At 34.5% G+C, this 18,199-nt stretch overlaps 1 protein-coding gene across 1 annotated transcript in view; it reads left to right on the forward strand.

Moving 5' to 3' along the window:
- Positions 1–18,199, forward strand: part of MCOLN2 (mucolipin 2) — a 76,091-nt gene that overhangs the window by 25,356 nt on the left and 32,536 nt on the right. Inside the window, exons 3-7 of the mRNA XM_012547603.3 lie at positions 1,231–1,404; positions 4,208–4,361; positions 10,377–10,461; positions 11,386–11,482; positions 16,557–16,656. Coding sequence (XP_012403057.2) covers positions 1,231–1,404; positions 4,208–4,361; positions 10,377–10,461; positions 11,386–11,482; positions 16,557–16,656 — 610 coding nt within the window. The remainder of the gene's footprint in view (positions 1–1,230; positions 1,405–4,207; positions 4,362–10,376; positions 10,462–11,385; positions 11,483–16,556; positions 16,657–18,199) is intronic.

Genomic DNA, 18,199 nt, shown 5'->3' on the forward strand with positions numbered 1-18,199 from the left:
TAAGCTAGTGTTTCTTTATCTAGCCTTAATCGATGAACGGGCAGTGCCTCAGTCAAACAAACCTGTTAAACCTTAAATTAGAAAGGCCAAAGTATCCCACTGCCAATCATCCTGATCTATATCTTGCCACTAGACTCAGATGTCTCAGGAGGAGAAAATGAGGCTGGTCACTGCACAGCCTACCCTCACTTAAATCTAATTCACTAGGTTTTTTTTTTTTTTTTTTTTAATAAACAAAAGCATTTATTAAACATCCTATTTCAACCACCAAGATAAGTGGTTGGAATAAAAATACTAGCAAATAACAGTCCCTGCCTTTAAAGGAGCTTATATTCTGATAAGGGAAAACTTTATATAAAGAATTGGGGGAGTTTGGGGAAAGGAGTGGTAAAGATACTGAGGTCTTGGTACCTCCTCCTTGATTCCTGGTCCTCTTCAAGAAGGAAAGACAAATAACATGCCATCAGGAAATGGCAGGGGAGTAGGAAATGGTTTTATTTCTTTGCCAATGCTGATTATTTTTATTGCTTTTTGAAAATCTTTTCTCTTAATTTATTTTTTATTAACATTTATTTTCCTCTTTCTACCTCCTGCCCCCCCCCCCCCCCAAAAAAAAAAAATTGGAAGAAAATTGAACAACCAAACCCTTGTGATAAGTATTCATGGCCATGCAAAGCAAAATCTTGCATTGTATACATTTACTTTTTTTTTTCTTTTGTCTTATCGCTGTCAATAAAGATGTCAGTAACAACTTTAGCACTATGTTAAATAATGGGGAGAAGGGACATTTTTGCTTTATTCCTCTATTTATTAGGAAGGGTTCTCATATTTTCCCCTTATAAGTAATACTAACTTTTGGTTTTGGGTTACATATTTTCTATCATATTAAAAAGTATTTTATTTTGTAAAGTCAGGAACATCTTTCATCATGATTAATAACACATAAAGCCTTTACTGGTTCATCCCAGTTGTCGATCCTTCCCAATCCCCTTAAAATTATTTTGTATTTGTTTTATGTTTTCTTATCTGTGTAGTTTTGTTTACTTATCTGGCCTTTCTTCCCCCATTTCTCCTTTGTGAGGAGGGAGACTGGTTTAATTTTTGTCATAGTACTCTCCTTACCTAGTCAATACAAGAACTTAAACCAATGCTTATTGAATTGAATGAATCAAATTCCCACTGGTAAATAGTTTAATGATTGCATTTCTATCCTAATGTTGTATTTTTCAGCTAGTTCTTTTTGGTCTGAATAACCAGCTGGTGGTCTCTTTCAAAGAGGATAATACTGAGGCTTTTAAGCACTTGTTTCTAAAGGGATATTCTGGTACAGATGAAGGTGACTACAGTTGCAGTGTCTATACCCAGCAAGATGTCTATGAAAGCATATTTTTTGTCATTAACCAGGTAAGTATTCTCCTTGGAATTTGTCCACAAAAAAAAGTAAGCCCTTGTAGACCACCTGGAAATGTCCTTTACATGCAGTAGTTATCTGGGAATAACTTTAGCTGGGTTATGGGAATTTTTTCTGTCTTCATTCTCCCATTTGGAACTTTTTTTCCTCTTCTTTCTGTAAACATCTCCATATTGTCAATTTGCACCTGTAACGGTTTATTCTGCATGGTCACTCCATTATGTTGGTTCTTTTTGTGTATAGGTTGAAGTAGATGATAGCTGAACCCCTTTTTCTAACATCTAGAATTTTGTAGCACTGATGCCTGCTCTTTGGCACCTCAAGCCAAGATTCTACCCCAAAGTAGAATTACCCTATATTTCTACAAAGTAGATTTTCCTATTCCCTTGACCAGAAAAGTTTATGAGAATGAAGGGAAAATTCTCTCTCCTCTGGCATGGGACTTGGGACAGGTGGGGACAGAAAAGTGTTTCTGATATGATTGGTGGTTTATTGTTATCCCTCATTCTTGAAGGGGACCAAAATGACATCCCTGTGTTAGAGTTGAGTTACAGTGTGTCCAGTTGTGGCTGATCAGATCAATATGAGCTCTGAATGTGCTGCTACAGGTTGGACACAAATAGTCCATCTGAACATTTGGGGTAGAGGTTATGGAAAAGAGTTTGCCTTCAATTCTAAGGGAGGAAAAGTCTTATTAGAACCCTCCCCAAAGTAATAAAATTGGCTGCTTACGAGTTGGAGGATGGTCTTCAAGCCCACCAGTCAGGGACTTGCCTGTCCATGGCAAAAGGAGATCCCTTGGACTCTTGAAATTCCATGAGTCTGTTGCTTCTGAATCCATTTTCCTAAAGAGATGTTGTTAAGCAAAGTAATCAAGTCCTATGGTGCTGTACTACACATAAGTTAGGAACATTATCTTTAAGCAAGTTTTTTGGACTGCCCTTAGGAGCCTAACCCACACCTATACCATTGTTTCTATGGAGAAATGCATTCTGGGCTCCACTTTGCCTCCTTTACTAATGCATACGAGCACTTTAGTGCATTTTCCCTTCAATCAAATCCCTTCACTACATCCTTTGCTAAAAGGAAATGGATAATAGCCCAATTGTAGATGTGAAATAGGTGCAATTACTTTGTCCTAAAACCCCCAGAGGCTTAAGGTTTTTCTCCCTGGGGACATCATCTCTCAGCCCTAAGTGGTAATTTGACAGAACCAACTCTTGAATTTCCTTTAGTTCTGTGCAAGGTGTCATTTTATTGAAGGACTATTACATGGTCATAGTTACTTTTTTATTCTCTGATGTAAGACTTAGTTTGGAAACTGCCGGGATTTTAGTGAGAAAGATTTATTTCCGTCAGAATGGACAAAGAAAAGGGAATGGATGCCTTCTTTACATTTGTGCTCCCTGACCTGTTGAGAAACTTTTTAGTATGAATGTTTGCAATTCTGGAATTTGGGGATTTGGGAGACTTTGGGGTAGCATATTTTCCATAAAGTTTTAAAATATTCTGCTTGATTCTATATGTATGTGTTTTTTTGAAGAGAGAGGGGAATATGTTCAGGAATTTTTATACATCTGCCAAAATAAACATGTAAAAATATCTAAAATAATTAGAAAGGGCTTTTTTGGTACTATCTCAATTGTTGGCCTAACTCTTATTTTGTTATTGTGGTTCAATTGAGTCTTACTTATTCGTGACCTCATGAACCATAACATGCAAATGCTTTCCATGGGGTTTTCTTGGCAAGGATATTGGAATGATTTGCCATTTTTTCCTGCATTTTTATTAAAAGCAATCAGAGATTCAGTTACTTGCCCATGCTCACACAGAAGTATCTGAGGGAAAATTTGAATCCGGATCTCAGTGCGCAATCCACTTAGCTGCCTTATATCCCCCTTAGACCCATTGTTTTCCAATTTGGATCCCTTCCCCAACTCTCTGATCTTTCAATCAAGCACTTGTTAAGTGTTTATTAAGTGCCAGCTGCTGGGCTCCAGGAATACAAAGGCAAAAGTGAAACAATAGTAGCTCTAGAAGAACTTTCATTTCAGGGTGAAATTTTAATCTACTTTTCCTTTGACTACCTAATCACATTCTTCTCCTGTTGGGATAAAGAACCCCTTTAACGGTCAGGTACCACTTAATATTATTGTGTTTTGTTGCTTCTATCCATAATCGAAGGACATGCTAAATTTCAGTCAGAGATTAGTTAAAGATTTTCCTGGGCAAATCCAAGAATTCTGGGTTAAGAACCCCTAACCTAGAGCCCTAAACAGTTCTCAAAAGAAAATGCTGTTCTGAAACCCTGGGACCTCTGGATTGATGTAAGTTTAGGCATTAACATAGCAGAAAAATCCTAGGTGTATATTTAATTGGTGCTTGGTACTTTAAATGTACTGGTATATTTAATTGGTAATAGACTGTCTAGAGAAGTGTGAGAAAAATTATTGAAAGGGAGTTGGGAGGAAGATACATTGATTGGTATAAGAAAATATCACCTTTACAGTTATAGCCTTCCCTTTTCCCCCATTGTGTGAGAAGCACATTCTACTTTCAAATATTTGTCATGAGGCATTTGGTGGTCCGCAAAACATTTTGAGATCATTTCATTTAATTTCTATTGCCATAACTTATTAACATTGAGGGGCAGGAAGCACAAATGAGCTCTTGTAATTGGCAGGGGCAAGAAGGGGAATGCTTTTATCGTTTTATAAATTTTTTTAAGTTCTGGATTTTATTTTTTTTCCATCTTATACGGGTGCTGGTTTGTTTTTTCTCCTTTCTTTTAAACAGTATCATCGTTTAAAGACTATATCCTTGGGCATGGTTGGTTATGAAAAAAATGAAGATGATGCAATGGGCTTGAAAGTGTGCAAACAGTATTACAAGAAAGGCATTGTGCTCCCATCCAATTATACCCTCAATATAGACAGTGAAGTTGAAATAGGTAATGTATCAAAAATCATAATATCTGTCAATAAAAAGTTATTAAAAAATAAAAGAATCATAATAAACTGCCATTTTGAATTGTTGGGGTGATCACATAATTTTGCATATCACTGAGGGGAGCAGCACTTATTCTCTCTGACAAGAATCTTTTTTGTTATTCACATGGAAAGGACTTTGGTGAGGGAAATTCAAGGTGGTGGAGGGAATACCAGATATGAGAACTCCCACCGCCTCAGACACAAAGTTAAGTCACATAGTTTAGGTGTAATTTGAAGACAGATCTTCACCCCAATAATAGTAATCAATCATAATAATTTACATACAATAATAGCATTTAATTGATACTTTAAAATTTTCAAAGAGCTTTTATAAAAGTTTTTGTCTTTTTTTAATATCCTCAGTTTTTCCCAGTAGCCCAACATTTTCTTTCCTAGAGAGCCATCCAATTTAACAAATAGTATTTTTTACAGACAAAAAAAGAGGAAAAATTCAGAACTGATCAATATATTAAAATCTGAAGCAATGTGTAACACATGCACCCTCCAATCTCCATGAAGGGATAGGAGGGGTATGTCTTTATATTTCTTCATTTGAGTCATATTTGATCTTTACAGTTTTGCTATCTTGGCTTTTGATTTTTTGGTGCATGGTTGTTTTTTTTCCTTTTATATTGTAGTTATTTTATATATATATATATATTTTTTGCTCTGTTTTCTTCACTCTGAACTAGTTCATAAAGATCTTTCCATGATTCTCTGTTTATTACATACATCTTTTCTTCCAGCATAGTTATCCATTAAATTCATGTATCACAATTGGTTGGCCATTCCCAAAATGCTACTATCAATATTCTTATCTATAGATTACTTGGAATATAAACCTCTGGTTCAAAGAATATGGACATCTTACTCATTTTATTTACACAGTTCCAAATTGCTTTCCAAAATGATTGTACCAATTTGCAACTCCATCAATAATGCATTGGTATACCTTACATTTCAAAACCACTTCTATATTGACTATTGCCATTTTGGTTATCTTTATTATTATTCATATCCTTTGGCCAGCTGTCTATTGAAGAAAAGCTTTTACACTTATTTATATTTATATATATTGAATACCAAACCCTTATCAGAGAGATCTGATACACAGATATTTTTCTTATTTGACTACTTTCCTTATTATCCTATGTGTATTCATTTTATCTGTGCAGAAGCTTTTAATTTTTTGTGTAGTAAAAGTTATTTATGTGTTATTTTGTGTAGTAAAAGTTATCTATTTTATCTTTTGTAATTGCCTCTATTTCTTGTTTGGTTAAAAATATATTTCTTATCATAATCATGAGAAGTATATGATCTCTTTCTCTTCTAATTTTTTCCCCATAGTATTATCTTTACTGTTGAAGTCATGTATCCATTTAGAATATTGTAGCCTGTAGTGTAAGTTGTTGGTCTAAACCTAATTTCTGCCAGACTGCTATACAATTTTCATAACAGTTTTTATGAAATAAGGAGTCCTCCTCCCCCAAGTAATTTATATCTTAATTTTCATCAAACATTACATCATTGAATTTCTTTGTTTCTGATTCTCCCTGTCTAATCTCTTCTATCAGCCTACCTTTCTATTTTTTAATTAGTTCCAGATTATTTTGATGATTGCTGCTTTATGACACATTTTGGGGTATTGAAAGTATTATTTACCCTCAATCCCTGCATCTTTTTATAATTTCTCTTGATATTATTCTTCTAAATTAATTGTTATTATTTTATCAAGTTTTAAAAGTTCTATCAAATCCCTTTGATTGGTATAGCATTAAAATGTAAATTTACTTTGAATTATATTGGGCAAAGGGCTTTGTATACATTATGGGATACAGCATCATCCATTTTAGATTCAGGAGAACCTTGATTCAAACCCTATCTTCTGTTGTCTACTCCCTATGAGGATTTCCCTAGATTTCTCATTTGGTTCTTACCACCACCTTATGAAATAAGTGCTGTTATTATACTCATTTTACAGATGAGGAAACAGGCTGAAGTGAACATGACTCTAACAGGATCGCAGTTAGTAAATGAAGCATGATTCAAATTCAGGTCTTCATGAAGTTGGTGGCTAACTTGGGTTGGTAAATTGACATAGGTACACAATCATAAAACCTACGTCCTGCTCCTCTGTGCCTACTTCTGTGCTTCCCAGCCAGCTAGCCAGCCAGCCAGCTATTGTTCATGTAGCCATGAGTTGAAGAGCTAGCCCTCTCAGAGCTAAAGAAGACCTTGGCTGGGGCACCCTTTATTGGTCAGTGATGATGTCTTAGAAAACACCATGGTGGTGATGGATGCTTGAATTTGTCAGATTTCTGCCTGTTTGGTGAAACTCAGCCCCATTCTACAAAAGACCCGGAGCACACCACAGACCTGACCTTCATGCCTAACTGTGAGGGACTGTTAGATTCCTCCTCCACATAGGAGTATCTATGATAGGAATACAGGCTGACTCTGAAGATTTTCTGAGTGACCTCTTATTCATAACCTATTTCTAATGTTTCACAAAGCTCTGTAGTATTATCAGTCTTTCCCCTCAAAAACAAATTAATCTGGCCTAAATGAATATCTAATGGAAAAACAGGTTTTGTATTCGGACTATTTGATGATAGTTGCCAATTCTGTAATTCTAAGCTATTTTCTTTGCTTTTATAAAATGTTTTACCACGTGGCCATTGCTGGACTTGATTATCTGTATTTTCTTTGCAAAGAGAAACTTTTAGGAGATGAAACAGCTAGATGTCCTTGTGCAAAAAGCAAAGTTTGGCAACTCGAGCTACTCATGTCCTTCACTGAAATCAGTCATAATGTGTGAAAGAATTCTTTCTGATACTCCTATTTTTGTTTTCTTGTGGTTACTCTCCGGACTTCAGACCTGTGGATTTCCATTCAGATTGAGTAGAGGGAAGTTTCCAAATGATAAAATAATGCTTTCAAAATACCATTGCCTCATTCAATTTTAAAAGTTAGGTCAATTATAATGAATACTGCTATGCAATTATGTCGATTGCGATGAATACTGCTGTACAATTTATTACATAAATCCTATAGTCATGACTTTTACATTGAAATTAATATTACTGTCCTAGAATTGTGTAATGTCATTAGATAAAATGATTCTTATCTACCCTATAATATCTCCTGTAACACTGTATATTTATACATATGTTGCTGTTGAGTCAATTTTTTTCAGTTATGTGTAACTTTGTGTCCCCATTTAGGGTTTGCTTGGCAGAGATACTGGAATGGTTTGCCATTTCCTTCTTCAGCTCATTTCACAGATGAGGAAACTGAGAAAAACAGGGTTAAATGACTTGCCCAGGCTCACACAGCTGATAACAGTCTGTGTCCAGATTTGAATTCAAGACAAAGGGTCTTCCTGATTCCAAGTCCAGGGCTCTATCCACTAAGTCACCTAATTGTCCCATCTATATACATATATACATATACATGCACAAATATACAGACTTTACACATACACACTTGTACATGTATATACTATAGGACATGTATATACATTATACATATGTATACATACACTCAAATATATACATGCATGAACTTGCACATACTCTATATGTGTATATACACAATGCATACAAAAACACACATTTATGCATACATACACATGCACTATATATATGCACATACAACACACTGACACATTTATGCATATATATGCACGTAGATGCATAGTTATATACATGCACATATACACATAAATTCATATATATATTTATTTACTTGAATTATTTACATGTAAAAAAAGTGACAGAAGTATGACTAGAGAGTTAACATGGCATAGTAGATAAAGAGGCAGAAGTCATAAAGAACTAGATTTAAGTCTTGTTTCTGATCTATATGTTCTGTGTGAGCTTGGGCAGTGGGAAGCAATGCTGGATTTGGGGTCAGAGGACTTGGATTCAAATCGTCTTTGTTACTTACTATGGGACCTTAGATTAATAATTTACATTGTCTGGACCTTGGACTCTCATCTGTTAAGTGAAAAGGTTGAAGGATCCTTTCACCTTTAAACTGATCATCCTATAAGCTCTTTTACCTCTCAGTGTCAGGCAACTTTCTAAAACTATGAGTTACAGATGAGGTAGATTTATGGTGGTCCAACTAATTATCTTCTCAGTATGGTGCGTCTGCCTGAATTCTTCCCAGAAGTGGTCTTCTGACTAGCTTAACTGGAATGTAAAGCATTCTAAATATATTCATAGAGGGGCAGCTGGGTGATACAGGGAGTCAAGAAGACCTAAATTCCAAATCCACCCTCAGATGTTTATTAGCTGTGTGACTTTGGACAAGTCACTTAACTCTAATTGCCTCAGTAAATGAATGAATAAAAGAACAAATTTTTTTAAAAAATGGATGAATGAATAAATTTGTATTAAAGTACCTAGCGCAGTGCCTGCCATACAGGCTGTGCACAAGAAATGTTTATTGGATGACCGAATAGGGAATGTTGATATATTTGATTTCCCTAAACAAAAATGACCAGCATTAAATCACTTTCTGTACATTACAATATGGAACATTTTGTCCCTTTCCTTTCCTCACCTTCCTTTCAAAAAGGGCAATCCTCCAAAAGCAATCCTTTCTATCTTCATAAAAGAGCATTTGCCTCTTCAGCCTGAGGGCATCCTTTAACCTTGGAAAAGAAGTTACATTTGAATGATGAGGCTGTTAAGTTCCTGCAATTTGAAGCAGGTACAGTCAGTATCCATGAAGAGACCCAGAGAGCGATGAAAAGATCTGGAACTTAAAGGCAGAAGGAAAATCTGGGTAGGAATCTTTACTTGCACTGTGAGGCAAGGAAGGCATTTCATCTTCAAGCTTTAGTTTCCTCATCTGTGAAACGGGTATGCTACTATTGCTTGTATTCTCTCCTCGCAGGGTCACCCTGTAAACTTTTATTGTAATTATTATATGAATGTGAGTTATTATTAGTCAATTAGCATTCATTAAATGCTTACAGGCAGGCTTTGGGATGCAAAAAAAAAAATTTGACAGTCCATATCCTTAAGAAGAGAACAAGCATTTATACAGTGCCTACTGTATGCTAGCTACAATGCTAAGCACTGTACAAATATCTTATTTGGTCCTTACGAGGTGCTATTATTATAATCTTCATATTTTCATCCTCATTGAAGAAACTGAAGCAATTTGAGGTTAATTGACTTGTGCAAGGTCACAGAACTAGTAAGTGTCCAAGGCTTGATTTTGAACTCAGGGCTTCCTGACTTCAAGTCCAATACTCTATTAAAGTCTTTTCATGACTATATAATCTGTCAGCCTTAGGCATGGATAATGGATTCAGAATATGAATCAGGACTCTGGGTACTGGTTTTATAAGCAATTAGAATCATTGAATTACAGATTCAAGAGGTTTCCAAAGCCAGATGAAGAACCTGAGGTCCAAAGACCTAAAGTGATTTTGCTTAATATCTTACAAATTGTTTAAGTGTTAGGTTGCATTTGAACCTGGTCATGGGATTATGAATTTAGAACCATGTGGGAGGATCTTTGGGGTCACCCTTTAATTTTACAGATAAGGAACTGAGGCCCCCGTAAATTAAATGGCTGACCCAAGGTCACATGGGTTGTAGGTAGCAGAACTGGTATTTGAAACCAGGGCTTCTCATTTCTAATTCAGCCCTTCTCCCTATACCATATTAACACATCATCTAAAAAACAGTACAATTAATTTGAAATAGAAAATAGTTAAAAAGATTTTAAAGGATAAAATGTACCAAATTTATTGAACTCATAGTTACATTTCCTCAGTTATTAAAGGACCAAACAGACATTTTCCCAGCTTTTCTTTAAAATGTACTGGCAGTATTTTCATGTTAATAAAAACCATAGTGACATTAAGCAAAATGCATTGGGTTGGTTTTTTTTTTTTTTCCTTTCTTTGTTTAATGTTTAATGTTGTTTTTTTTTTTTTTCTTTCATTGTTTCAGATTGTATCTACTTAGACCAAGTTCCTAATAGTGAGAATTCAGGACATTGGATGAATTCTTCATTTTTCAGTCTAGAATTTTATCGGTAATTACATTTAAAAATCTTTTTTTTTCAGCTTAAAAAAAGGAAATCTGTTGATATATTTGAGAAAGCAAAGACAATTGCATAATTAGTTCTTAAGAAAAAGTGTTATTGATATGTGTTTATATACATATATACATACATACATACTTACATATTTTACCCATCAATCATTTCTTTAACCACACCTGCACCCACATTGAATGAGCCTTTCTTTCTGACAAAGAAAACTGGTTAAAAACCAACACCCAGGGGCAGCTAGGTGGCACAGTGGATAGAATACCAGCCCTGAAGTCAGGAGGACCTGAGTTCAAATTTGGTCTTAGACACTTAATACTTCCTAGCTGTGTGACCCTAGGCAAGTCACTTAATCCCAATTGCCTCAGGAAAAAAAAAAAAGAAAGAAAAAGAAAAAACAAACCCAGATGATATATGCAATGTTGAGGACTCATAGTCACCTACTTCTCTACCAAAAGAAAAGACCATTTCATTATCTTTTTTTCCAGGACCAAGATTGGCCACTGCAGTTTATCTGAATTGAGTTGTCTTTTAATATTGTTTTGATTTGTATCATTATAGACATTGAACAAATTGTTCTTCTGACCCAGCATTCATTTCTTCAAGTTTTGCCTCAAATCTTGAAATTTCTCATTTTTTCATTTCTTTTGGCAAAATAACATTCCATTGTATTCACATGCCACAGTTGGTTCACAGCCACTTTCCGATCAGTGAGCATCTAATTTTGTTTCTCAAAAAAAAAAAAAAGAACAAACCTACTGATTTGAGTGTTTTATCTTAGATGAACCAGTTCTTTCTTTGACCTCTTTTGGGGTATTATTATTCTAGAATCTTAACTTGAGTGGAAGGGAATGAACCTGTGAGTTATTTTTCTCCTCTGATTTCGAATCAATATTGTTTTCCATTTAGGCTTTTACAAGTTGAAATCTCCTTTAACCTCAAAGGCATTGACCTACAGACAATCCATTCTCGGGAACTACCAGACTGTTATGCCTTTCATAACACTGTAAGTGTGTTTTCCATTTTATCCTATATATTTCTAGGCTAGTTTCTAAAAAGAGTAGTTTTCAAATCTTTTTTTAAAAAATAACATTTTATTTTTAAGATCTGAATTTGAAATTCTCTGCCTCCCTCCTTGCTCTCCCTTTTCCCTAAGATGATAAGTAATCTAATATAGATTTTATATATACACACACACAATCATGTAAAAACATTTCCATACTAGTAATTTTGTACAGGAAAATTCAAGAAAGAAGGAAGGAAAAAAAGAAAAAGATATAGAAAGGAAAAGAGAAAAGAAAAAAAAAGTGCATTGATCTGTATTCATAAAACACAAGTTCATTCTTTGATAGTAGATAGCATTCTTTATCATGAGTCCTTTGAATTTGTCTTGGATCATTATATTGCTGAGAATAGCTAAGTCATTAACAGTTATTCATTATACAGTATTGCTATTAGTGTCCAATGTCCTCCTAGTTGTGCTCACTTCATTTTGTATAGTTCATGTAAATCTTTCCAGGTTTTTCCTTTTGGTCATTTCTTATAGCACAATAATATTCCATTAAAATCAGTACTACAGCTTGTTTAACCATTTCTTAATTGATGGGCATTCCCTCAGGTTCCAGTTCTATAGCCACCACCAAAACAACTGCTATCGATATTTCAGTGCAAATAAATTCTTTGCCTTTTTTTTCTATCTTTTTGGGATATAGACCTAGTAATGGTATTGCTAGATCTAAGAATATACACAGTTTTATAGTTCTTTGGGTGTACTTCCAAACTGCTCTTCAGCCCACATATGCAAAAATGTTTGTACTAGTTCTATTTGTGGTGGCCCATCAATTGGAGAATGGCTAAATAAGTTATGGTTTATGAAAGTAATGGAATATTATTGTCCTATAAGAAATGAACAGAATGATTTCAGAAAATTCTGGAAATATATGAACATGCTGAATAATGCAAGCAGAACCATGAAAATAGTGTACACAGCAACAGCAAGATTGTGTGATGTTCATCTGTGATGGACTTGGCTCTTCTCAGTGATTCAGTGATTCAAGGCATTTCCAATAATCTTTAAATGAAAAATGCCATTCACTCCAGAGAGAGAACTATGGAGACTGAATGCAGATCAAAGCATACTATTTTCAACTTTTTTCTTCTGTTTTTTTTTTTTTTCCTTTCTTGTAGTTTTTCCCTTTTGTCCTGATTTTTCTCTTGCAAATGACTTGTGTGGAAATATGTAAAAAATGAATGTACGTGTATAACTTTTAAAATTTTTTTTAAAAACAAATTGCTCTCCAGAATGGTTGAGTAAGTTTATAACTCCATTAATAGTATATTAGTATCCCAATTTTCCCACATAACCTCAAATTTATAATTTTACTTTTCTATCATATTAGCCAATCTGATAGGTATGAGGTGGTACTCAGAGTTCTTTTAATTTGCATTTCTTCCATCAGTAATGATTTAGGGCATTTCTTCACATGACTGTAGGTAGTTTTTGTTTCTTTGTCTGGAAACTGTTATGGCCTGTTCATATTCTTTGAATATTTATCAATTAAAGCATGACTTGTAGTCTTGTAAATTTAACTCATTTCTCTATATATTTGAGAAATTAGACCTTTATCAGAGATAATCAGCTATAAAATTTCCCCCCAGTTTTATCTTTTCCTTTTAATTTTGGTTGCATTGGTTTTGTTTATGCAAAAAAATTTTAATTGCATATAATCAAATTTATCCATTTTAGATTTTGTATTGCTTTCTATATTTTGTTTGGTCCTAAATTATTCCTTTATCCATAAATTTGACTAGTAAAGTACTCTATGTTCTCCCCATTTGTTTATGGTATCACCATTTATGTCTAAATCATGTACGCATTTTGACCTTAAATTGAATACAGTGTGAAATGTCTAGCTTCTGTTATATTGTTCTCCATTTTACCTATCAGTTTTTGTTAAATAATGATTTTTTGTCCCCAAAGCTTAGATCTTTGGGAGTCTTTAGCTCTATGTAGAAGTAAATATGGAGGGGGGGGGATCCTTAATCTCTATGATTTATGTCTTATGTATTTATATACACTTAAACTATTAAACTTAAACCAGATATTAATAGGTGTGCACAGTGCAAATGCAAAAAAATATGAGTTCAAATTCTGGCCCAGGCCAACTGTATAGCTCTGGGAAAAATCACTTAAATATCTCTTCAGTTTCAGTTTCCTCATCTGTAAAGTGAGGATAGTAATAGCACCTACTGTACAGGGTTATTGTAAAAATAAAATGAGATAATATTTTTTAAAGCACTTTGCAAACCTTGAAGCACTATATAAATGACAGCTATTATTACAGAAGGCAGTGTTTTATCATGAAATGTAATTTTCTTTGCTCAAAAGCAAACATGACCTTTCTAGTGGTACAAACATGAAAATGAAAAGGGAAAGAGGAAATGAAGCTGTTGAAAAGAAAAATTTTCAAAGAAAACTGTACTGCCTAAATGCTTTCACATAGTAGGTGTTTAATAAACATTTGTTGAATTTTGTTATGGTGAAAATACTTGAGGATCAGAAGCTTTTTTTCAGCATTTAGCCAGTGTTTTTCAACCAATAATGTTGCTTAAGGAAAGACAGTATGATGTAGTGAATAGAAGGTCAGTATTCGAGTTAAGAAGACCAGATTGCATTCCTACCTTTGATATAGGCTGGATCTTTGAGAATGGGCAAGTCATTTAATATTTCAGTTTCCTGGATAACTAAAACTTCAAGTCACAAACATATCATCCATTTGCATCAGTAGAAGGAGTTTCTGTCCTGAGAGTTCTTTGTATTAATAAAATTATGGATTTGGACTAAAAGAACTACAGACTGTGGGTGCTACATTCCGGGAGACTAACCTAGTCAAAATGTCTATTTTTATGTATATAAAAGTGGTATTTTTCTCAGGGACTATTTCTGATATTTTGTTCTTCTTGTCCTCAATCTTAGAAGAGACACATTTTATCGTGAACATGAAAAGAAGCCACTTTTCCACCTTAAATTCAAGCTTTTATTTCTTTTATTTAGAATCAGCTGATTACATTTTTAAAATTGGTTGATACCATTCATGTTAAATGTGTTAAAAGATGTCGGGAAGATAGTAGTGATTGCTTTATGTGGCTCTCATTCTCAACAAATTGAAGAATAGCCATTTGGAGATGGGGCAGTGGGAAAGAGAATAAGCAGAAAAAATTTGATCGTCTAGATCAGTAGAATTAAATGAAATATTAAGGATAGAGTAGTTCAGTTGTAGATGGAGCTTTTCAATTAGGGCTTATCTTTGTGGATGCAAAAATGAATATATAGTCACAATTTGTGCCCTATATATTTGGGATCTGACCTTATTCCCTTGGTAAATTTGGGCTCTCTGATTATTGCAACTTACATTCAATCTTCAATTCAATAAACTTTTATTAAGCTCCTATTATATGCAAAGTATTGTGCGAGGTAGGAGTAATTAAAAGATGGAAATGGACACACAAGTCCCACATTTAAGGAATTTTGCAATTTCCAAATTTCCAAAAATACAATTTTCAGTTAAGGTGGGTTTAAGAAAGAGAGCAAGCTGAATGCGTATTTAGAAAGGTAGCTTTTCTTTGACTGGGAATACAGAATATCTAGTTTCAATTTGAGATAAAGTATAACCAACATTCAGCATTTCTCAATCATTATATCCTATCATTTTATTTGATTTTTTAAAGCATGCTTTTCCATCACCTTTCCCAAAATGTCATAATCTGCTTTTGTTTTTCCAATTAAAGTGATTTAGTATTAAATTTAAAGAATTTGGAAGGGATTTTGTGACACCATCTGAAATCTTTGGAGGTATCATGAAAACAGACTAGGCCATCCTTGGATTCCATGCAGTTTTTGGAGCTTCATGTGCAAGGGTGAAGGAGAAGGGAGCAATGTGAGAAAAAAAAAATTTTTTTTCACAACTAAATAATGTCAATATTTGTTAGTTCTGTTTAGTACAACAACTGGCTTTTGGGTTAGCATTTGATTTTGAAGAGGAAGGAGCAAAGGTGGAAGCCCTTTTACATCCTGCATGGCAGCCCTGATCTTTGGTCATATTGACCCCTTTCTCCTAGCCCTTTTAAAACCCAAAAAGGTTTGCAACCTTTGTTGTGTCATTTATCTCTTTTCAACACTTTGGTGAAATCTATGGATTCCTTTTCAGAATGTTTTTAAATGCATAAAATGAAATACGAAGTATTACAAGGAAAATAATTCTGTTGAAATCAATTATCAAAATATTTTAAAAATAAATTCTTAGACCCTCAGATTAGAATTCCTGTCCTAAGGTACTGAGTTGCCTGAATTATATTTATTTAGACTTTAATTATTTAATTGCTCTAAAAAAAAAAAAGCAGAGAAATGCAAATGAAAAAAAATTTTTTCTCCTCTATGAATGTATAATCTTAGAATAATAGTGTCTGGATCTTCAAGTAATTTTTTTGAGGGGAGACACCATTGTTATAGGTAACAAGTCATTTTTCCCATATTTTTGTCTCTTGTTGTTGACTTAATCTTTGGGGATTTTCTTGACAAAGATGCTGGAGTGGTTTGCCATTTCCTTCTCCAGTTCACTTGACAGATGAGGAAACTGAGATAAACAGTGTTAATTGACTTGCTTGGGGTGACACAGCTAATAAGTGTCTGAGGCTACATTTGAACTCAGGTATTTTTGACTCTAGCCTTAGCATTGTATCCACTGTTCCACCTAGACACAAATACAATACATGAAATAATAATTACCTGAGGATTAGGTTGGATAATCTCCAAGCTTTACTTCCCTGCCATTAAATCCTGTGAGCTGAGGTTCTTGAGGTAGAGCAGGATTGCCCCAGGCTTTTGGAAATATAGAACCCAGTAGCCTTTCTTCAGTCCCAGGCTGTGAGAAAGCACACCTGGAGCCCGTCCTAAGCCACAAAGGGGCTACACCCAGGACAGATAGCCTTGTGGTCCTTCATCTTTGCCATCCCTTCCATTCCCCTGTACCAGGGTTTCTCTTTTTCTTCAAGTCATTCTTTCCATATTTTTGTCTCTACAGATTACCTTTAACAATAAAGCTCACAGTGGTAGAATAAAAATCTATTTTGATACTGAGGCCAACATTCAGGAGTGCAAAGGTCTGCACATATCTGGATCAAGTAAGTGTGGCAGACACATGAATCATGGGTAATTTCATTAATAATGATAATGATAATCATAACTTTTTGTAGTGCTTTAAAGGTTTGTGAAGTATTTCCTTTGCAAGAATGTATATGTATGTATTATTTGTGTAGAGAAGAGATTTGCTCAGAAAATCCAGTTTCAGGTTTTATAAATAAGCTGATATTTTTTAAGAGCCTGAAGGTTTGCAAAATATTTTATGTGCCTTTTTTTTGTTTGTTTATTTGATCCTCATGATAATCCTAAGAGACAGTTACTTTATTGTTGTTTAATGACTTGGTTGTTATGGCTGACTCTTTATGACCCCACTGGGAATTTTCTGGGCAAAGATACTGAGTGGTTTGTCATTTCCTTCCCCAGTTCATTGGACAGATGGGGAAACTGAGACAGATAGGATTAAGTGACTTACCCAAGGCCACATAACTAGTACATATCTGAGACCAAATTTGAATTCCAATCTTCCTGACTCTAGCCCTGGCACTCTATCCACAGCATCACCTAGCTGTTCTCTGAGACAATTACTGCAGGTGTTGTTATCTCTACATTATAGATGAATAAATTGATGAACAGAGAAATTAAATATTCTTGGACAATCTTAAGGAAATAATTTGATCTCTCTTATTATCTTATCGGCAGAATGAGAGTTGGAGTAGATCACCCTTGGGGGCTCTTCCAGTGCTGGTCCTGTGAACTTGTGATAACTAATAGTAGTAACTAGCATTTTTAAAATCCCTTAACAAATGCTAATTTTCCATGACAAATCTATGGCCAAACACCTGGTAGTATATGAGGGTAGAAGGTGGGATTCAGACCCAGCTCTCTCTTGATTTCATGGCCATTCTTCTTTCCATGAAGTTTCTTTTACATCAAAAGCCCATATTTCAAAGATTATTTTTCAGATTATTAGTCACTCCAAAACCGAGGGAGAACATAAACACTCCAAAGGAGAACATTGAAATGGACAGTGTGTGACGCAGGTTTTTTGATTATATGACTCAAGGGTCTGGGTTCTTCCATGTCCTTTGCCATTTTCTTCCTTCTAATGGACTTCAACATGACTAATATTTTAGTGTACTCTTGCTGTTGAATTGAGTTTTCCTCTGGTGCTTTGCCAGACTGTGCCTTTTGCCACTTTAAGTAATTCTCTGATTAGGCCTTTTAGCTAAACTAAGAGTGCATTAGCAAGTTGTCCAGAACGTTACGCCTTCTACTCTTCTAAATGTCTTACTGCCTTTCTCGATGCATTCCCTTTTATTTGGAACATGTCAGTTGCTTTTAAGCTATAAGTTATTATGATTATAGAGTTCCTTTCTAAGACTTCACAAACTTAAATTTTGGTGAAGTCCTGAAAACTGCTTTAAAGAAATATGTCTGAGCACGTGCATGTGTATGTGCATGCATATATACATATAGTAGTAGGAAAGACAAAAGGAAGAATGAAAGAAAAAAGGAAGAAAAAAAAGAAAGAAGGAAAAAAGGAGGCTGTAACTCTGCGATAGAGAACTTAGAAAGACTTTCTGA

This window comes from Sarcophilus harrisii, chromosome 4 (assembly GCF_902635505.1).
Source record: "Sarcophilus harrisii chromosome 4, mSarHar1.11, whole genome shotgun sequence".
Classification (NCBI taxonomy): Eukaryota; Metazoa; Chordata; class Mammalia; order Dasyuromorphia; family Dasyuridae; genus Sarcophilus; species Sarcophilus harrisii.